A 22,675-nucleotide genomic window follows, 5' to 3' on the forward strand; every position below is an offset into this window, starting at 1 on the left:
TTGCCTCCAATAATAACAAAATACTGGAGACAAGTGTCCACAGAAAAATGGATAAACAACTGGACATAAACGACTTCACAGAAACGCAATGTTACAGCAGCGAAAATAAATGTTACACAGCTTGCTTACACTTAACAGCTTGGGTGAATCAAAGAAACGTTCAACGATAAAAGCAAATCCCACAAGACTGTGTATCATTTGTATAAAGCTCAAAAAGAGAAAAGTCAAACAATATATCCTTTGGGAATGCCTCCACCTATAATCAAACGACTAAGAATGTCAAGGAGAGACAAAGTTCAGGACAGGGGTGGTCGAGGGAAGAAGCAAGGGGTAGAACCCGGGAAGCGCCCGTATATATGCTCCACGTGGATAATGTGGAGTCACAGGCTTCCGTTTTCTGTGTGCTTTAAAACTTACATATTTGCTCAACATGTGATTTCGTGTGCATCCAGTATTAGCCTGAAAGCGCTGGAAGTCCTGGAGCCCCGCGTCCCTCCTTCCGGTCCCGCGCTTTCCCCGTCACTTCACTGCCAGCGGCTCGGGGACCAGCTCCAGCGAAGTGCGACCCCCGGGACCCACCCGGCACGTGACTGTGTGACTATCCCCGCAGTCGGGTGGGGCGGGTGGAAAGGTCCAGAGTATCTCACGTGCACACTAAACCTGCTCCGTTAATTCCAGTTATTCGCCGGCTAGAAGCAGATCAGGGTTCGAGGCCCACGGGGCCTCACCCACTGCCCGCAACACCCCCCCCACCCCCGCCTCCAAGCTTGCCGACCCCCCCACTCCCACCCCCGTCCCCGCCCCCGCCCCCGCCCCTTTCCCGGCGCCTTGACTCTTTTCCTCCAGCTCCGCCCACTAGATTACGCGAATTTTTCCAGGAGGATCCCCACATCCGCCCTCCCCACGGAACCCGCCCGCTTCAACCAGTCTCCGGGATTTACAACCAGCCGGAAGTCGGGAAAGGGGCGTGGAAAACGCGCGGAACTGCCCGCCCCCGCCCCCTCCCTTCCGGCCTCTCCGTCGGGCCCCGCCTTCCCCGCGCGCAGCGGCGCATCCCAAAAGCCGGAAAAGTGGAATCTGCGCTCCGCACGGTTCCCCAGCGGCAGGGTGGCCGCGTGGCCGCGTGGCCGGGCTCATCGGCCGGAAGCCCGGCCCAGCGCCTCAAGGGGGAGCTGCACCCGAGAGGGAGCGGACGCGGCCGCAGTCCGCGCGGGTGAGCGTGCCCCCGGCCCCACGGCTCGGGCCTGCCTCCCGTCCTACTCCTCTCGTGCGGGACCCGGGCGCCGAGCCGCGGCAGCGGGACGGGCCCCTGCGCAGTCCCCTCCCCCACTCCCTGTCACCGCCCCAACCTCCGGCCTCGTGCCCAGCGCGCTCCGCCCGGGCCATGGCAGCGCCGTGACGTCACGCGCCTCTGCGTGCGGAGCCGCGGTGGAGCGGGCGACGCACGAGGGGGTTGACGTAGGGGGGAGGGACGACGCCCGGGGGAGGGGAGGGGCGTTGGCGCGAACAGGAGCAACGCGTCTGCAGCCCCGCCAGCTCCGCCTCTTCCGTCGCGGGGACCTGCGTTTCGAGCTCCTCCCTCTCGAGTACAGCCGCCCCCCACCCCCACCCCCTTGACCTTTTCGGGGACTTGAGGTGGTAACCCTAGACCTTCACTTGTAATTTCGTTGGAATTTTTCTGGAAAAATGGAATCTGGCAATGTATCCTAAGAATTTTTGTTTTGAGAAAAATGTTTCTTAGCATATTTGGCAGCCCCCAAATTAGGTTAAAGCCTGTTTACCAAACGCTGTCATTTTGCAAAAACCTGTTTGGTTGTAAATGGGAAGCGCTGTGGTTGGAGGCTTGCACACGCTGAGAAGGTGTGAGCTTCAAGTCCCTCAGCCTCCAGGTGCTGAGTCCCCCGTGAGAACTGACCCCACGTAAGAGAACACGCGTGTGTACTTCGCGCTCAGCTCTGACCTTGGAACCTAGTAACTGCTGCACACGTGTTACTAGTGATCTTGTGGCTTCGTTTTAAAGACTCCAGTTGTGAAGTAGACCTTTTTCTTTTTGTGTTTTCGTTTGTGAACGTGTAACAGAAGGGTTTACCCCAGAATTTCTGTGATGTCTGGTATGTCAAAGTGCAAGTCAGTCCACAGACGGAGGTCAGTGGTGTGAAGCCGTGTGCAGTGTATGCAGACAGAACTGTCCTCACCCGGCGGACTCGGGCGGGGGCGGAAGGGAAGCTTGATGGGAGCATCGCCTTCTTTGTTCTTTTGAAGCAAAACCTGGGGACATGATGAACTTAGGGTTCTTTATCTGTGACTTTATTGAGGGTAAAATAAATCTCTGTGTATAATTTCTTCCACAGAATATTGAAGGATGTTCGTTCCAAGATCCCTGAAAGTCAGGCGGAATGCTGACGATGATGGTAGAAGTTGTGCAGCCAAGAAAGTCAAACCAGAAGCAGAAGACCCCCAGCTGGGTGCGGGCGGGGATGGTCCAGCTGATGATGCCCCGGGTACCAAAGAAGCTGCACTAGCGGCGCATCACGGCGCCCAGCCGTGCCCTCTCCCCGGGCCTGCCAGCCAGGTGCCTGAGGGGGGTCTGGCTGGACCCGGGCAACGGGCGCAGGACAGCCATCTCCTCGAAGAGCCGGTGAAGTCCTTCTCCAAAACGCAGCGCCAGGCCGAGCCCGGGGAGCCGGTGTGCGTGGTATGCGGGCGCTACGGAGAGTACATCTGCAATGAGACGGATGAAGACGTGTGTAGCCTGGAGTGTAAAGCAAAACACCTTCTGCAGGTGCGCGGAGCAGAGGCGCTGTTAGCTCCGGGCGGTCCACAGAAAGCGGATTCTGAGCCAGCGGCTCCACATCCTGCTTCGTATGTGTACACCGAGCACGCCTTCATCTCGAACCTTCGGGAGGACCAGATTGAAAACCTCAGACGGCAGCTGGGAATCGTGGTTCAAGGGCCAGGCGTCCCCAGGCCCATCATTGACTTTGAGCATTGCGGCTTCCCTGAGGCCTTAAACCTCAACCTGAAGACGTCGGGCTACGAGATCCCCACCCCCATCCAGATGCAGATGGTCCCCCTGGGGCTTCTGGGCCGAGACGTGCTGGCCAGCGCCGACACTGGCTCTGGGAAGACGGCCGCCTTCCTGCTTCCCGTCATCATGCGAGCTCTGTTTCAGGTAAGGTAGAGCTCACCTGTATGAGCCTCAAGAACAGTCAAGGTGTTTACCAAGCGTCATCCTCAACTACGTTAAAATTGCAAACTGAAACCAAGTACTTCGATCTTTAGTCACTGGAACTAAATTTTATTATATTGAACCAGTCTCTTCATTGAAGGTCTAAAAAATTGCTTTCCTTACAAAGTGTTGTCTTTTTAACACATTTTCTATTCAAGGAACAGGCTTTGGGTTTGGGGCGAAAATCCTGCTGACCAGGTGAGCTGTGATTTTTGTGTCAATCTAGCCTGCTTCGATTTTGTGTTTTGAAAAACCTGATACCAAAGTCAGAACACTATTGTAGAGTTTCAAAATATACCGCTAAGTGTGACCTGCGTTTCATCTTAAAATGATACCACCTTGCCTTACTCGTTGGTTTATAAGCACTCCTGCACATAATTAGTTTAACAGACGTTTTGAGTAATTATTTGCCAAGTACTAGGGAGTTTGTGAGGTTTGGAGGATGGCAAGGGGGGAAAGGAGTGAGAAATGTAGGCAAAGGGAGAAGAGATAGAGGAAATTTTGGAACGCTAAAGCGTAGTAGAAGATAATGTGAGAAAAAAATAAAAGAGTAGATTTTCAAAATATAGACGAAACTCACCGGAAGACCAAAATAGAATGTTTGTATAAGTAAGGTCTCCTGACAAAGAAAGAAGTGAATCTACAAGAGCGCCGAGGGGAAGTCGAGGGTAGGATGCCAGTCTTCACCCAGATCTTCAGGGCAACCAGCAGGTTTCTCTTCCGAGGAGACTGGCTGAAGGTCGCACAGGCCAGTCGATGGGAAGCCAAGCTTCAGTTTTCCCGCCGTGATTGAGGCAGACGCCTCTCCCTGGTCCTGATGGTGGGGTCTTTCATTGTCTGTCTGTGTTATGTGAGAAATGGGTGCAATTTATGCTGGTTTTGGAGGAGAATTCTGCAGTTGAGCAGAAGGCCGGTGGGCTGATGGGACCACTTTCAAAGAAAAGTGCTCCTGGGGCTGCCTTGAGGCTTGCGTCCACAGCAGCAGAGCTCACTGCTGGTGTGTTTCACATCTTTGCAGAGCAAGATGCCATCCGCGCTCATCCTCACGCCCACGCGGGAGCTGGCCATCCAGATAGAGCAGCAGGCCAAGGAACTGATGAGCGGCCTGCCCCGCATGAGGACCGCGCTCCTGGTGGGGGGCCTGCCCGCCCCCCCGCAGCTCCATCGCTTGCGCCAGCGCGTTCAGGTGGGCTCCCTGGACCGAACGCCTTTGCAGAGGACCTAAGCAATGCAGGAACTAAGGGTTTTCGCCCCCTGAGGAACTTCAGAGTGTGATTTTAGGTGGCCTTTAAAGTCTTGCCATGTGAGCCTTTCTGTGGGGAAGGCCAGGAGCACAGGTTAGGGAGGTGCCTTTTGTTTTCCCAGCGCAGTTGGACGTTCTCACAGCCATTACCACCTTTAATCATTGCGTTTGCTCTGGGAGGTGGGGTGGCGTACCCCTCTTTTCACGGCTGAGAAGATGAATCTCCGAAAGGTGGGCCTTGCCCCAGGATCGTGGCTGATACACTTCAGAGCGGGATTCCTACAAACAAGGACATTGTCCTTCATCATCACAACCAGTTGCAGACCCAGGAAGTTCACGCTGGTCTGTTGGGATGCGTCAACATTGGTGTCCCGCTTCCGACCCCACTCAGGTTTTGCTAGTTGTCCCGTCAGCTGTTTTCCGTCAAGCTCAGAGTCTTCCGTTGCTTGTAGCTGTCATGTCTCTCAGTGTCTTCAGTTTGGAACCGATCTTTCCTTTTTTCTCAGGATCTTGCACTTTTTAAGGATTATAAGCCGCTTACCTGGAAGAACAGCCCTGAACTGATGAGATTCAAGTTGTGGCTCTTGAATTTAGTTCTTTAACAGGACATCACAGAAGAGACGCTTTCCTTTCCATTATGTCCTTCTAGGTGGCGCACAGTTTCAATTTGTCCTTTGACTGGTGCTTTTATCTGCCAAGTTAAAACTGTAGAGTTTGTTTGTACCCTTTGTGTTGAATAAGTATTTTAAGGGGAGTACTTTCAGGTTGTAAATTTATTGAGCTTCCCCAAACTTTCCACTTACTTACTTTTTTGTATCAGTACGGACTCATGGCTCCCTGTTTTTTTTACAGGGGTATAATCTCTTTGACCAGTGGAAGCACCTTCCAGTCGGTTTCTGTGTCCTTTTATCATATCCTTGTCATTCTTTGACTACTTTCTTACTTTCCATCTAAAGAAGATGTTCCGTCCTTACCTCGTTCTTTCCTGGCCTCGGCCCTGGAACTCTCTCCACGGAGCCCTGGCTCCTTTGGTGTGGAGAATAGTCTTCAGAAACCGAGACCTGGGCTCTACCTGGGCTCCTTGCTGTTGGACTGTCATTGCTTCTGGGACCTCAGCCTATCCGAGACCACGAGTTCATGTTGATATTTCCAGTTCTCATTCATCACAAGGTTCCTTTTACGTTTTCTGTTTCCACGTTGGTAACTCTGACGATGAGAAACCTGCCATCCCTTATCCTTTATGTAGTTATTTATCTGCCCCATCCCCCGGCATGTCACCAGTGTCCCTCCGTCACAGCGATGCCTTCCTCCCTGGACTCTGCCCTACACGGCCTCACCCCTCCTCGCCCGGCTGCCGCACCCCCTGCCGCCCGGGCCAGGACTCACAGACACCTACCCTCTGGGAGGAAAAGCAGCTGAAGCGTCTGTGTGCTCGGCAGAGCTATATTTCAAGAGTAAGGACAAGACGAAGACCTACTCAGATAAACAAAACCGAGAGAGTGTATTGCCAGTGGACCATCTAAAGGAACTTCTGGAGGAAGCCCTTCTGCAGATAAAGAAGATTCCAGAGAGGAAGGTGGGGGGTGGAAGGGAAGCTGGTGCAAAGTCGGCAGTAAGCGTGTGGGCGAAGCTAAACAGACACAGGCCAAGCGAACAGTGACCAGGAGCAAGCCGTGGTTTCAAAATAATGGGGTGAATACCATCCCACAGCGTGTAAGGGCAGGCGAGATGCGATCGCCGTGAAGCAGCGCCCTGGATCTTTCAAGAACAAGCTAAAAGTGCCGGTTAACTTTATATTAAGTTATAGCTTTGTTGACATTCAAGGCGAAGCACTCAAAGAATGAAAAAAGTTGATAACTTCCAAACCATCAGAGGGGAAAACGGAAGAGAAGGAGTGAACTCAAGTCAAAGTAATTAAAATTGACTTGATATCTGTGGACGTCTGAAGTACCCACGCCAAACCCTGTGTTCTGGGGATACAGACCTTTTATCATCCGCGGCGATGTTACCACTGTGCGGGTGTGGACTGGAAAAGTGGGTACAGCTGAACATAGGAGGTCATTTGTAACCCCACCAGAGTTATCCCGACACTGTCTCATATAATCCCCACGATAGTTTTCAGCATTTCCATCTTACGACGGGAGAACAGAGACTCACACCATTATTAAATGCTGAAGCCACGATTCCTGCTGAAGTTTCACTAAGCCCCTACTTTTAACCACAACTTCAGCTAACATATGATAAAACTGTTAAGACCCTTGAGTGACCTTAGAGTTCATTGTACCCAGCCTCGTAATTTAAAAGTGAAATAGCAGGCCCAGAGAGGGCAAGGGGTTTGCACTTGTTCACGGAGCCAGATAGCGGTGAGCATGCTCGTAAGGCCCTCCCAGCGTGGGCCCTGCCAGGTTCTCAGGCCTCAGCTGCCTTCTCCCCACTCCACCCACGCCAGCCTCCCGCCTCCGAGCTCACCGGTCACGATGCCCTTCCCTCTCCCTGGACCTGCCGGTCGTGCTCACTCCCACTACTCCCGTGGGTGTTGGCCTGTGTTTTAGCAGCACTGAGTACATCCCTCCGTTGATAACACCCTGTCGTGATTCTCGTGAGCACGTGTTGGCTCTGTTTCTTCTTTAGTGTCATGACTTTCACGAGAGCAGAGACCAAGTCTGACTTACTCATCATCGAGTTCCGAGTACTTACACCAGAGTCTGGCATGCATTGGCCACTCAGTAAGTGTAGAATGAAGGAATACGTGAGTGAATGAACGCGATCGAACTTTCTAATTTGCCTTTTCTCTTTCGTTCAGGTAATCATAGCAACTCCTGGGCGACTTCTGGATATAATAAAGCAGAGCGCTGTAGAACTTGGCGGTATAAAAATTGTAGTAGTGGATGAAGTAAGTAGTGGTGTTTAAAAACAGAGTTTTATATAATCTGTGAAAAGCGCGTTATAGTTATATAATTGCATTGTATATTTTCAGGCATTTTCTCTCCCAAAGGAAAACAACTCAGGGATTTTTTTTTAATTGGCAATAGTGGTTCTTAAGCTGGTTCTCGTGTAGCACTGCAGCTAAACTGAAATTAAACCACCACTGTCTTGTCCTAATTGATTGAAAATGTAAACTTAACAGGCATACTGTATTCTCAAGTGTTACGTTTTTTAAACATGCTGGGTGTCATTTGTCTACAGAAAAAAGAAAGAAATCAGTGGCCAGTAACTCAGTGGGAATTTTGGAAGTAGCTAATGATGCTTAGTTGGAGGAGGTTCTTTACTTTTTTCTATGTGGACGCAGGTGTCTGTGGTTGTGGTTTCTGTGTTGCATATAGCAAATAGGCATTTTTGTACTTTGGGCTTGCTTAATAAGAAGTGAACGTGTTATTACTTGATGGTAATCCAGCACGTACCAACGGGACAGGGTGGGGGGCACGGCTGTCCTGCCTGCATGCTCGTCCTGCTGGCTGTGACGGGGCAGAGCCTTGGGCTTACCCAGCAGTGATCAGTGCCGACCAGTGACAGCAACCTGGCCTGCGTCTGTGGCACCAGGGAGTAGCCTCGGGACAGCCTTGGCCACAACACAGCCAAGACCCAGAAGACGGGGGTTTGAGCCTGTACTGTGCCTGCTGTGAGACCTTGGGCAAGTCATTTCATTTTCCAGAGTCGTAGCAAGGAAGAGTAGTGGTTGTGAAAACGTCTCGCACTGAAAAGTCCCGTATAAATGTAAGATAAGATCCAGTCCTTTAGAAAGTGCTGCTAAGTCAGCGTTTTCCTGGCCCGGCCTTTGGGGGACCTGATGTGTTGCATTGGATTCTCGTCCTTGCTGCCACCCTGAACGTGTGGCTGGGTTTCCCCTGTGGATAAGCCCATGTCCTTAGGTTTCCCCTCCCCGTCTCATGAGCCAGAGGATGATCCTAGTAGAGAATTCATTCACGCCCCCCTCTCTTCAGAGCATTTTCGTTTTCTTACATTAACAAGGTGTCCGGGGCACCCCAGGGCTGCGCTCAAGGTGATGGTGCCCGAGGAGTGCTGTCCGGCAGAAGTGCACCGATGCCCAGCTCCTCGGTGACTGGGGACGTGGCTCCTGTGTGGTCAGGGGAGAGGAGCCGGTCAACAGCATAATCGGTCACATACTGAGACTGAAGTCAGCACAGAGGTGCTCTTTGGGTGCAGGGGACGAGCCCTGGGTGAGATGGGTGGCGTCACAAAGAAGCTGTAAACACCCTCCAAGCCTACAAGGTGCCCTGTTTACAAGAGCAGGCGAAGGTCTGAATTCGTCCGGAGAGCCGAGGTTTGCCCTCCCCCGATGCAAGCTGTCAGTAGGACCGTGTATGTGCTCAGGGTTCAGGAGGAGAAATGAGAGGGTCGGCGCGTTGGCTTCTCAGAGGTCACGGGACTTGACCTGAGCCTCGGAAGAGGGAAAAGGATTTAGAAGAGTAGAGGATGCATCCAGTGTCCCAGGTGAAGAGACCAAGGCGAGCAGACTCTGTCGGGTGCAGTGCACGTGTGCGGGGCTGGCGGGAGAGACGGGCGGGTGTGCCACGTGGGAATTGGTGGTTGACGAGGTCTGCTGCCCATGCTGGGGAATTAGAGGAGGAAGAAGAAAGCCAGCCATCGGCCCAGAAGAGGGGGGAGGGTCGGGGACGGAATGGAGGCAGGCGTCGGGGTTCGCCTGAGGGTCACAGGGAATCACTTACGGGTCGTGTGATGACCGGACACGCGGGAGGACGAAGGTGGGTGGGGTGTGCCTTGATTTAGGGCCCACGGGAACGGGCTGGGGCCTGGTAGACACACTCGAGTTGGTGCTGGATGAAGGGGCAGGTACCAGACCCATGCGTGAGAGTCCGCGGGACGTGCTGGCTTCTCTAAGGAGGAAGTTGAGAGAGACGAGCAGTGGGCTGAGGCTCTGCCTTCTGCAGCTGAAGACAAGTCAGTGAACAGAGAGGTGGTCTGAGAGCCCAGAGGAAACCGGGAACAAATGATGTCCCTGGGGAGAGGGGCCACTGTTCGGGGGCGGGGGGAGGGGGCCGGACACAGGAATGGTCAGGCCGGAAGTCTGACAGTCCTTTAAGATTAGGAAAATCTGCTGCCACCCTCTGCGTCCCCCGTGTCCCGAGGATTCTCTCCCACCCCCTCCGCCTGCTCTTCCTTCGTTCCGTGTCCATGACTCAGAACCTTCCCTCTGGAGCCGCCCTGCAGACCTCAGGCCCCCTCGTCTCTGCTCCGGGGACCCGTGCGCAGACCGTCCCTGCTCCACCCTGCGACCAGGCGCACTGTTTGCCGTTTCCCCGGTGGCTGAGATGGAGAACCAGAGCTCGTGCTTGGATGCTCTGGTTCCGTGGGTCGGGTGGAGTCCAGGAATGTTTGTACTGCTTCCCTTTAGGGAGGCTTGGGGCACACGGACCGTCCTACCTGCTGACGTACAGTGCTGAGAATAATGAATGCTTATCTGTCAAATCCATTAGGGCTTTTCCCGTGCTAGCCTTTGTTCTTGGTTGTGAGGATGTGATGGAAAGCGAGGTGAGCTGTGACACAGGCGTGTACACAAGGTGACGGGACAGAGGCGCCCGAGGAGAGGGGGCCCCTCAGGTGGGAGGGGCCTCTGGGGGGCTGAAGAGCAGCAGCTGCCACGCAGAGATCCGTCTGGAGGAAGGACTCCGAGTGGGAGAAGGGCCGCCGGCCACAGGGGGACAGGTGAGGACAAGTGGCGAGTGGGGCAGGTCCGGGGAGGGAGACGGGCTTGCAGGAGGGGCGAGGGGGAGGCCGGGCCGGGCGGGCGCCCTCCTGGAGTGATGGGAGGTCTCGGGAGGCTTGGGCCAAGGAGGAGCACCTGTGACACGTCCTCGGGCATCTGTCTCCTTGCCTGAGGTGAGCGGGTTCTGGTCGGCCGAGGCGGGAGTCGGGTCCGCACGGACGTCAGCGGAGTCTGCGGGGCTGCTGATGGATCGGAGGTGGGGTGATGATGATGAGAGACGAAACAGAGGTGCCGGACGGTGCCGTCTCCCGAGATGCTGCTGGAGTAGGACTGGGTCTGGCAGTGGGAGAGACGGTCTGTTTTGAACATGTTAAATTCCAGGGGCCTTGAGGTCCAGCTGGGGCCACGGAGTGGGCAGTGAGTCTCCACCACTTGAGTCCAGGGAGGCGGTTATGGCCCCGAGTGAGGTTTGCGGCATCTTTGACGTGTCCGTGGTGCACAGAGCCCTGGAACTTGTTGAGCTTCCTGGAGAGAGAGCATGGGTTGAGACGGAGGGAGCCTGGGACATAGCCCACCGGCTCATTGACGTACAGAAATTGTCTGAAAAAGGAGAGCCAGGGAGGGAAGGAAGACCAGGGCTTGAGGAAGTGCTGGTCAGGATGTGCCGTGCTGTCATTTAACTGTATCATGTTTCGAGGATACGAACATAGTAAGTTTCCCTTCTGGACCATCAATTCTGGAAAGGTAGGGTCTCCTTCCGTGTCCTCACCGTCGAGCACACAGCATTGAGCTTGGTGTTCATGACGTAGGTTTGGAGACAGTGGTCCCCAGTCCACAGCCCAGCTCCACCACATCGTAGGGCACTGTGTCATGTGCCTCAGTTTCCACATCTGTAAAGCGGGGTCGCGATGGTGCCCACCTCCCACCATGCTCCCTTGAAAGGTGCCCAGCGTCCAGTAAATGCCCATCGAATGGGGACTGTCAGCCACCGTTGGCTACGAGTTAAGGTTTGCTGAGTGGAGTGAATGTTTAGCCTGGGGACCCTCAGGAGTGAAGTTTTGGTGGCAGAGATGGAAGTCAGATTGTCTGGGATTAAGGACATCACGAGCAGTGAAGAAATGCAGGTGACACCAAGAACAGTCCCCAGAAAATTAGGCCAGGTTTGCTGTTTAATTAGGGGACACCTACGTTCACCTCTTACCTTATTAATGCTTACTCTGTATCCAAGTGCCGTCTCCCCCCGGGGACTCTGAGATTTTCAGAGTAGCCTTGTGTTCATTGTGAGTGGCTCTACTATTTGAATCACCTTAAATTTAAGTAGTGCTTTTAATTCTAAGAGGTTTTTTAAAGTACATGTTCCCCCACATTTTAATCTGTTAACATCCCTCTAAGGTAGGTAGGAAATAGGTTTATAAATGGAAACTGAGGTGTAGAAAGAGTAAGATTTTCCCAAGGTCTGATTGATAATGGCTTTCAAAAAGTGCAGTTTAGATGGGAACCAGTCATAAATATTGTTTAGGTAGGGGCGTGTGTGTGTGTGTGTGTGTGTGTGTGTAAATGAAACAGAACTTTCATGAAACAATACTTACCCTTGTGACCTGTGATTTCTCTATTCTCATATGTTTTATTCTGTCCTATTTTGTGGTTTTAAAAAATGATCTTCATGGCCCATTCTGCAGTTTGAATAACAACTGTATTCTATGAGTAATCCACGTACATTAAAGAGAAGTTAGAAACAGGAGGAAAAACACCCATATTCCCATTGAAATAACCATAGTCATTGTATTTCTTTTTCATTTTCTCCTGGCCTTGAGAATTCAGACATTATTCTGTAGACACTGGGAAACTTTAAAGGATTTTAAGCCTGAGTGTATTATACTCAGACTCATATTCTCCACGTGGAGAATAGCCTTTGAGCAAGCAGGCTGGTTCCCAGGAGGGAGGGGGGAGGGCTTGAGCCAGGGTGGTGGCTGTAGGGAGCGGGGGGAGGGTTTCCAGACACAGTTAGGACATGGATAGTAAGTGAGGCAGTGCTGGTGTCTGGGTAGTGGGATGATGGACGAGTTTGGTTTTCTCTACTTTGTTTTGTTTACCAAGTTTTCTACAGTGAGCGCGTTATTACTTCTAGTATTTAAAACTAATAATAGGGCTTCCCTGGTGGCGCAGTGGTTGAGAATCTGCCTGCCAATGCAAGGGACACGGGTTCGAGCCCTGGTCTGGGAAGATCCCACATGCCGCGGAGCAACTAGGCCCGTGAGCCACAACTACTGAGCCTGCGCATCTGGAGCCTGTGCTCCGCAACGAGAGGCCGCCATAGTGAGAGGCCTGCGTCACAACTAGAGAAAGCCCTCGCACAGAAACGAAGACCCAACACAGCCAAAAATAAATAATAAATAAATACTTTTTTTTAAAAAGCAGTATACTCTTTAAATAAAATAATAATAATAATTGCATCTTAAAAAGAGTTAGACAAAGACTTAAAAATGGCTGTTGAATGTGGCACCTGGGGAGTGATTGAAGACCTGAAGGAGCCGGTGAGGGGCGGGAGGTGAACCCTGGACCGGACAGTGGGGGGAGGGCGGGGAGGCGGGGGAGAGAGACCGCGGGGCTGGAGGACTCTTCCAGGAAGTTTGGGTGAGAAGAGAAACTGAAGGAATTTATTTCTCATGGTCTTATTTTTTCTGAACCAGGAGAAGCAAGGCCATCTACTGAGATGAGTGGGGCTTAGTGGGATTACTGAGGCACGTGGGGATGTTTGCAGACACACTGTGGGTGTGTGTTCTCTCTGTCTGCTAGTTAGTTGAAACACTGAGAAGGACCTTGCTGGTACTTTATATACTTTATCTCTTTAATCCTCATCACAGCCCCAGGAGGTAGTTACTATTATCATTTCCATTTATAAAGGGAAAAACTAAGGCTTAAAGCTCTTCATTAACTTGCTTGAGGTCATAGGTAGAGCCAGGATCAAACCCAGACCATCATGATAATTTCATATTTTTTAAATGTCATAGAGTGAAGAATATTAAAACAAGTGATCAAGCTTCAGTCTAACTGACAGCACATTAGTGGACACTAAAACAATTCAATGTCTTATTTTCCAAAATTATAGACACCCAGATTATATTTGAAAATCAAGATAGCCTTAACTTTTCTTATTCTTTTTCTTTATTTATTTTTTTTGTGGTACGCGGGCCTCTCACTGCCGTGGCCTCTCCCGTTGTGGAGCACAGGCTCCGGACGCGCAGGCTCAGTGGCCACAGCTCACAGGCCCAGCCGCTCCACGGCATGTGAGATCTTCCCGGACCGGGGCATGAACCTGTGTCCCCTGCATTGGCAGGCGGACTCTCAACCACTGCGCCACCAGGGAAGCCCCTGTTTTTATTTTTTTTTAATGTTTGTTTATTTTTGGCTGCATTGGGTCTTAGTTGCGGCACGCGGGATCTTTCGTTGTAGCGCACAGGCTTCTCTCTAGTTGTGGCACACAGGCTCCAGAGCGTGTGGGCTCTGTAGTTGTGGTGTGCGGGCTCCAGAACACGTGGGCTCTGTAGTTGCGGCTCACGGGCTCAGTAGTTGCGGCACGCGGGCCCCCGCGGCATTTGGGATCTTAGTTCCCAGACCAGGGATTGAAACCTCGTTCCCTGTGTTGGAAGGCAGATTCTTAACCACTGGACCACCAGGGAAGTCCCTCATTGTTTTTAGAAACCAGCAATGCAGAGGTATATACAGAAGTGAAAACCCCCAAATTAAATTTTTTTTGTTTATTTAAAATCATATTTTATTATAAATATATGTTCATGGTAAAAAAAAAAAAATTCAAGAACTTCCCTGGCGGTCCAGTGGTTAAAACTCTGGGCTTCTAATGCAGGGGGTGCAGGTTCAGTCCCTGGCTGGGGAACTGGGATCCCACATGCTGCATGGTGTGGCCAAAGAAAAGAAAAAAAAGATCAAACTTTGCGAAAAGCTATAAAATGAAGAATAAAACTGTTTCCCCCCCCAGCTCACAGGTCTTCTCTCCAGAGTTAGCAATTAACTTTCCTGAGTATATACACAAATGGTCTCATGTTATACATAGTGTTCTCTATTGTGCTTCTTTTCTCCTAGCAGGGATAAAGAGCTCTCTGGTCATTTTTCATGCTAGCACCGTGTTGTATGGTATGGGTCTACCATAATTTACTTACCAAGTCTCCTCCTGTTGGATATTTAGGCTGTATATGGTGGGGGGGTTTTGGCCACTATTACTAATGCCGTAATAAAAATCTTTGTATATCATTATAAACGTAGTTACACAATATGTAGTTTTATATAAATATATTTTTTTCCCAGTTAATCCTTTGGCTTTTGACATTGTGGTGTATTTTTCCGTGTAAAGAGTTTTAAGTTTTTTACGTTCTTAATTGTATCCGGTTTTTTTCTGGGGTGGCCCTGGGTTTTCGTGTAGGACTAACTTTACAATGATTTTGTTTAGGCTGATACCATGTTAAAGATGGGCTTTCAACAGCAAGTGCTTGACGTTTTGGAAAATGTGCCTCGTGACTGTCAGACCCTTTTGGCTTCAGCCACGATTCCAGCCAGCATAGAGCAGCTCGCAAGCCAGCTTCTGCGCAACCCCGTGAGAATCATCACTGGGGAGAAGAACCTGCCCTGCTCCAACGTGCGCCAGATTGTGTTATGGGTGGAAGAACCAGCCAAAAAGAAGAAACTGTTTGAAATCTTGAATGTGAGTGGTAAAGCGGTCAGCCCTGCTTTGTAGATTGCACTTGCATTTTTCACAGTTTTTTGTTTTTTTGCTTTTTTTGGCCACATGGCTTGTGGGATCTTAGTTCTCCGAACAGGGATTGAACCCGGGCCTTCCGCAGTGAAAGCATGGAGTCCTATAACCACTGGACCACCAGGGAAGTCTCCACAGTTCTTTTTTTTTTTTTTTAATAAATTTATTTATTATTTTATTTATTTATTTTTGGCTGTGTTGGGTCTTCATTGCTGTGCGCAAGCTTTCTCTAGTTGTGGCGAGCGGGGGCTACTCTTTGTCGCGGTGCGCAAGCGTCTCATTGCAGTGGCTTCTCTTGTTGGAGCACGGGCTCTAGGTGAGCAGGCTTCAGTAGTTGTGGCACACAGACTCAGTAGTTGTGGCTCGCAGGCTTTAGAGCGCAGGCTCAGTAGTTGTGGCGCATGGGTTTAGTTGCTCCGCGGCATGTGGGATCTTCCCGGACCAGGGCTCGAACCCGTGTCCCCTGCCTTGGCAGGAGGATTCTTAACCACTGGGCCACCAGAGAAGCAGTCTGCACAGTTCTTGAGAGAGTACTTTTTAGATGCAGCTTCAGGGGAACCTGCTGTAGATGTTTAATAATAAATTGCTTTGCTTACTTCAGAATTCTTTAGGGTTCAAGTAAATTTTTATTTGTGAAAACATGCAGTATAGACACGAGGTTGGTTTTTTTCTCATTATTATAGAAAGATATTTAAATATCAAGGTTATTCCCAAAGAATATTTTTTTGTTTCAAAAATTTTTAGTCGTTTTATATATAAGGTAAAGACAAGTTCTTTCTTGGCGGTTCTGTCCTTGAGAAATAGAATTTTTTTAACAGTAACTGGTTTAAGCAGAAATTTGTTAAGTGGGTGGTATGTACAAGCGTAGTTGTTAAAAATACAGTATTAAGTTAAATATGGTTTATTTTGACTTACGAACAATTTTGGAAATTTTAAATTGCACTTAAAATCATTTCTGCAGTTTTCATGAGGTGATGCAGAAGCGTGAAGGACGTACACTGTTTGCCTTCTGTTTGTGCATATTTTAAAGAAAACACTCATTTTAACAGAATGTGCCTTTTTTCCTTCTTAGCAGTGTTGGTAAACCTGTTGATAACTAGCTTATACTAAAGCTCTCAGAAAAACGTCCCATTGTAAATTACGTTATAGCAATAATTTTAAATATGTGTTTTTAACGTTTCAGGATAAGAAACTCTTTAAGCCTCCAGTGTTAGTATTTGTGGACTGCAAACTAGGAGCAGATCTGTTGAGCGAGGCCGTTCAGAAAATCACAGGTCTGAAAAGCACCTCTGTGCACTCGGAAAAGTCACAGCCGGAAAGGAAAAACATACTGAAGGTGACACCCAGCGTTCTGTTGTCTTCTCTTTCCTGTAAATCTGTTTTGCCTCATTTTCAAGAGATACCATATTATCTGCTGCTTTTTAAAGCAGACCTTTTTTTTTAATGACCCTGAGAACTTCAGGCACACAGCGGTGTGAAGTTAATTGTTTCTCTCGCTCAGGCTTCTGTGTTTTGGGAGCAATAAGCTTGTCCCCTAGGGATTGTCTACTAAATAGATTAATCATTCAGAATCCGCCATTTCTGAAATCAGGTCACTTTGGACTGAGGCATAGAGTAGTTCACCTTTGGAAAAGGTTTGCCTGAATAAATTATTGGAAAAAATTGGGGGTTGGGGTCGGAAGGCCTTTAAGCTACATATGTCTCTCAGATGTACTAAGACCTATACTTACTGCGAAGGTATTGCAACACCAGTGTTGAAGAAAGTGTTGAGAAAAGAAAGGATAATCTGAACGACAGAAAACCACTCAAGAAAAATCCTCAATAATGAATTTTGTTGCTGTTTTGGAAAGGGTTTACTTGAAGGAGACTATGAAGTTGTCGTGAGCACGGGGGTCCTAGGAAGAGGCCTGGACTTGGTCAGCGTCAAGCTGGTTGTCAATTTCGACATGCCTCCCAGCATGGATGAGTACGTGCATCAGGTAGATTTTATATGTTACCACCGTTCTGCTCATGAATTTTCTTATGCAAGGCATTGTCGTTATAATGGTAAGTTAAAAGAAAGCAGGGCGTAAAACTGCATGTATTTTTGCTTTTAAAATATATAAACTAAATTATGTTTTTCACAACGATATGGATGTGTAGAATGCATTAAAAAGCAGTTGGAAATAAAAAACTAAAACATTTATTTAAAAAATTTAAGTGATTAGCTTTTGGTGTAGTTTAATTTTCTTTCTATTTTTTGTTTTCTTCAGTGAGTATATTAAATGGCTTTTATAAGCAGAAAAAGAGGGCTTTGTGTAAAAAGGTTGTTTTAAGTTGCTGCATCTGGCCAGAATAAAGTCGATCTGCTGAAGTGTTTGTTTTTTTAGGAATCATGTCTTCATCTCCTCTTCATACCCTTATTCGCTCTAGACTTTCACCTTTCAGAGTTTGGTTCCTTTCCTTTGCTGCCAGAGATAACAGCAGCTCTTCTTTCTCTCAGAAATAAAGCCTCTCTGAGCGCCACGTTATCTCACTGACCGCTACCTGTCTTCCTTCTCCGGCATCACTTACAGACTCTTCAAGTAAAGCCTTTCTCTGATGTTCTTAGAATCACCTCTGAATGTCACATTTACTGAAGTTGCCCACTGAAATGCCTGTAGCGCCCTTACTGAGTTGTTGCTTTATTTTTCATAAGACTTAATAATCTAGCAGTCTGCTCTCTCTCTCCCTCCTTCTCGCTCTCTCTTTTTTCCTTTCTTTCTTTCTTTTTTTTTTTTTTTTTGGTACCACCTCATTTACCCACGCCTCAGGGATTTGACTATTCCACAGGAGCTGACTGTTCACGTAACTAAACTTTATTTTCTTCCAAACTTTCAATTTTTTTTTTTTTTTTTTTTTTTTTGCGGTACGCGGGCCTCTCACTGTTGTGGCCTCTCCCATCGCGGAGCACAGGCTCCGGACGCGCAGGCTCAGCGGCCATGGCTCACGGGCCCAGCCGCTCCGCGGCATGTGGGATCTTCCTGGACCAGGGCACGAACCCGTGTCCCCTGCATCGGCAGGCGGACTCTCAACCACTGCGCCACCAGGGAAGCCCCAAACTTTCAATTTAATGATTTTGGCTGGATGGGACTTCCCTGGTGGCGCAGTGGTTGAGAATCCGCCTGCCGGTGCAGGGGACTCGGGTTAGGGCCCTGGCCTGGGAAGATCCCACGTGCTGCGAAGCAACTAAGCCCGCGAGCCACAACTACTGAGCCCGTGCTCTGCAACAAGAGAAGACACCGCTATGAGAAGCCTGCACACCTCAACGAAGAGTAGCCCCCCTCGCTGCAACTAGAGAAAGCCTGCATGCAGCAACGAAGACCCGACGCAGCCAAAAATAAATTAATTAATTAAAAAGAAAAAAATAATAATTTCGGCCAGAAATCTGTCTCGAGTATTAAAATACTTAAGAAGCTTCTTTGCTTGTTACATGGAACATGCTGGTTATACCTATGTACCCGTCTCTTGCTCTCCCCAGGCCAGCCCTGTGGCTGGCAGTTACCACGCTGCACCCACTGTAATACAGGCAGCGTGCCTCGGGGATGCTGACAGGTGCAGAGCTGCGTGCCTCTCCTCAGAGGGGCCACAGGTCCTTCTGCTTTTCTAGTTCTGTATTTGGGTGTTTTTTTGTTTGTTTCAATCATCAAAGTACACATACACACGATAACAAAGCAATGCGAATAACGAAAGATATAAAGTGAAAGGTAAGTCTTTTCAAGGAAGCCCTCCTACCTTTGAGTGGTTCCCCCAGTTAACACTGCAGAAACGGTAAATGCATGCGTGTGTGCATATATACATATGTGATGTGCATACCCTGTCACACCTTCCACATAAATGGGACCATATTATACCCTCTATACTGTGCCTTCTTTCTTTTTTTTTTTTTTAACGAGGAAATATATTTATTTTATTGAAGTATAGTTGATTAACAATATCATGTTAGTTTAGGTCTGCAGCACAGCGATTCAGCTCTGTATGTGTGTGTGTGTGTGTGTGTGTGTATAAATAATATATTCTTCAGATTGTTTTCCCTTACAGGTTATTACCTAATATTGATTAGAGTTCTGTGTGCTATATAGTAGGTCCTTGTTTTTTATTTATTTTATATATAGTAGTGAGTATCTGTTAATCCCAAACTCCTAATTTATCCCTCCTCCCACTCCCCCTTTCCCCTTTAGTAACCATAAGTTTGTTTTCTATGTCTGTGAGTCTCTCTGTTTTGGAAATAAATTCATTTGTATTTTTTTGTTTTGTTTTGTTTTAGATTCCACATACGAGTGACATCATATGACATTTGTCTTTCTCTGTCTGACTTACTTAGTATGATAATCTCTCTAGGTCCATCCATGTTGCTGCAAATGGCATTACTTCATTCTTTTTTATGGCTGAGTAGTATTCCATTGTGTATTTATACCACATCTTCTTTATGCATTCGTCTGTCTGTGCCTTCTTTCTTTATTAAAGACACCTTAGACAGTTTTCCTTATCAGCACACACACTGGATGCCGTTTAGTAAGTGTTAATATGTACTGAGTGCTTAGCCAATGCTAGGCACTGTTCTAAGCTCTTTAAATGTTTTTACTTGTTGAATCTGCCTCGTTCTATTTTTGTGGCTGCATGGGAATGTATTATATGGATGTCCTGTAATTTATTTAACGAATCCTTCATTGCTGGACAATCAGATGTTTCCAGTGTTTTGTTATTAATGCTGCAGTGAACACCTGTATACACAGTTCCCTGGGCCTCTCCTGCAGGTGCATCTGTAAGAGAAATTCCTAGTGGGAGAACTGCTGGGTTAAATGATATGGGTATTTAAAATTATAGTCAGTATTCCCACGTGTCTAATTTTTAATTTCAGGGGTGGTAAGCTTCTGGAGAAATAATTTGTATTGTTAACATTAGCTGTCTTTGGCCGGGCTGCGTGGCTTTGTGGGATCTTAGTTCCCCGACCAGGGATTGAACCCAGGCCCACAGCAGTGAAAGCTCCGGGTCCTAACCACTGGACCGCCAGGGAACTTCCTAGCTATCTTTTAGAATTTGGAGACCGTTGTAGTTAATTTTTAACTGCTTTTTATCTCAGTATAACATATCTAGTATAAATTACATCTCAGATGTAATTCACATGCTATACAATTTGCCAATTTAAAGTGTACAGTTCATTGGTTTTTAATATATTCATAGAGTGGTGCAGCCATCCGTATAATTGATTTTAGAACATTTTCATCGCCCCCAAAAGAAACCCCTTGCCCCTCCGCAGTCACCCCAGTTCCTCATCACATGCACACACCCTCATTCTCAGGCAACCGCAACTGTACTCGGTAGATTTATGTCTTCTGGACATTTCATGTAAATGGAATCATACAGTATGTGGTCTTTTGTGACTTGCTTCTTTCACTTAGCATAATGTTTTCAAGGTCCACACGTTGTTGTAGTATTTTATTGACAAATAATATCCCATTGTAAGGATACACCATATTTGTCCATCCATTCATTGGTTGCTAGACATTTAGGTTGTTTCCACTTTGTGGCTACTATGAATAATGCTGTGAACGCCCAAGGCCATGTTTTTGTGTGGACATGTGTTTTCATTTCTGTTGGACATAAACGGAGGAATGGAATTGCTGGGTCCATGTTGAACATCTTGGGGAACCACCAGACTGTTTTCCCACGTAGCTTTATGTTTTACATTCCCACCAGCAAAGTATAAGTGTTCCATTTTCTCCATATTCTCATCGACATTTACATTCTTTTTTTTATTATAGCCAGGTTCATGGATATGAAGTGTTTTGGATTTGCCTTTCCCTAATGACTAATGACGTTGCACATCATTTCATATACTCATTGGCCACTTGTATACCTTTGGAGGAATGTCTCCTTAAATCTTTTGCTTTTAAATTGGGTTGTCCTTTTGAGTTGTAAAAGTTCTTTATATGTTCTAGAGACCCTTATCAGAAACATGATTTGCAGATATTTTCTCCCATTCTGTGAGTTGCAGGTATTAATTTTTAGTTTTATTGAAACAACTCAGTAAGGTAAATAAATCAGGTAAAAACAAAAGCTGATACTGAAAAACAGCATCTCTCCCTTATTTCTCCCCAGTCTCATTCTCTGCAGGCCACCCCTTCCAGCTTGAAGTTTCTTCTTTTACAGCGTTAAGAACGTTCTGTCTGTTGGCGGGAACTATCTATTCATTTAGATAATCTGAGTATACTTTAAGTTCTACATTTCAATTAAGGAGCAGAAATTGACCATGATTGTGTATTTCCCTCCCTTCTGAAGAGTTTCTCAGTATATTTGGAGACACGTTTTGTTCCTTCTCACGGGTCTCCACAAATTTGTGTCTGTTTAACTCTGTCAAAATGAGAAATAACTTTATGCAAAAATGGACTTGCCTCAGTCTCACATTTCAAGGCACTTAAGTACTATAAAGGACATACAGTCCTTTTGCTCTTAATGCAATAGCTTTCAAAAAGTTTCTACCTTAACTCACTCACAATAAGAAATATCTTTGCCTCCTTACCCCCTACACGTACATACAAACATGCACACACGCGCATAACTGAAACAAGTTTCACAAACAATACTCACTTTTCTTGTTTTTATTTTCTATTTGGGTTGTTTCCTTAACACTGTGCTAGTGGCAGCCCACTAAATTGATCTCACAAGTATATTGAGGTGAACAACTCAAAAAATGCTCTGTGAACAAATGTTCATCTCAGTGAAGCTTCTGTAAATACTAGTCTTCGTTTTCTTTCAAGAGACGTTAAGATTCTGTGAACATTTTGAAAACGTCCTTTGCATTTCATTTCAGGTTGGAAGAGTCGGGAGGTTAGGTCAGAATGGAACAGCGATTACTTTCATCAATAATAACTCGAAAAGACTCTTCTGGGATATTGCAAAACGAGTGAAACCCACAGGGTCCCTTCTCCCCCCGCAGTTGTTAAATTCCCCTTACCTTCACGACCAGAGGAGAAAGGAGCAGCAGAAGGATAAACAGACACAGAATGATCTGGTTACGGGGGCTAATCTTATGGACATTATTAGAAAACATGATAAAAGTAATTCTCAAAAATGATTTGTGATACCACGTTGAATAATTTTTATTGCATATTGTCAGTGAAATTTCTGTACATTATTCCTGTATGGTTTGATGAATGTGACATGCACATGAAACAAAAAGTTAACATGATGTAAAAAGTTTTAATAGACTATCAAATTTATACAGCAATATTGTATTTATTTTCCTTTTTAATTTTCATAAATTAAAAACAACAGAAAGTGAATTACTAAATGAAGTAAAAATTTCTTCTCTCTGGAAAAAGTCCTTTTTTTTTTTTTCAATAAAGATTCCTTGTAGCTATCATCAGAACCAGAAACCCACACATCCTGACTCAGATGGTGATTCTTCTGTTTTATATCCACTGTGCTGCATGCACATTGGCACCTGGATTATTGTTGAATCAATGAATATTAGCAGAAAAGTAAATGATAAAAAATGGAAGAAATGGTCAGTGCCCCTTTTGGAAGAAATGTTAATTAAATATCTATTTTCTCTCTCCGTTTTCCTTTCGGCTAGATAAACGTACATTTATTTTACATCTGATGTGGGCTGCTCATCAAATAATGTCGACTTATGTGAATGTTGCATAGCAATATATAGTTTTATGTTAACGCCACTTTGCTAATTCAGTTGACTTATTTAAAAAATAAATGTACAAGATGTGTTAG

General features: G+C 47.3%; 1 protein-coding gene across 5 annotated transcripts; it reads left to right on the plus strand.

Annotated features, from left to right (window-relative positions):
* Positions 1 to 1,060: 1,060 nt before the first annotated feature.
* Positions 1,061 to 22,230, plus strand: DDX59 (DEAD-box helicase 59). 5 transcript variants are annotated; one of them, XM_082656876.1, is made up of 8 exons: positions 1,061 to 1,213; positions 2,352 to 3,172; positions 4,248 to 4,415; positions 7,276 to 7,365; positions 14,624 to 14,875; positions 16,110 to 16,262; positions 16,777 to 16,905; positions 21,759 to 22,230. In XM_082656876.1, the coding sequence occupies exons 2-8, from the start codon at positions 2,363 to 2,365 to the stop codon at positions 22,020 to 22,022; spliced, it is 1,866 nt and encodes a 621-aa protein (XP_082513002.1). In that variant the 5' UTR covers positions 1,061 to 1,213; positions 2,352 to 2,362; the 3' UTR covers positions 22,023 to 22,230. The 5 variants fall into 5 exon arrangements, with proteins under 5 accessions (XP_082513002.1, XP_082513006.1, XP_082513005.1 ...); XM_082656880.1 differs by having other exon boundaries at positions 16,777 to 16,892; positions 21,759 to 21,924; XM_082656877.1 differs by lacking the exon at positions 1,061 to 1,213 and adding an exon at positions 1,767 to 1,920.
* Positions 22,231 to 22,675: the final 445 nt, after the last annotated feature.

The sequence above is a fragment of the Grampus griseus genome (assembly GCF_964374135.1).
Source record: "Grampus griseus genome assembly, chromosome: 1".
Lineage (NCBI taxonomy): Eukaryota > Metazoa > Chordata > Mammalia > Artiodactyla > Delphinidae > Grampus > Grampus griseus.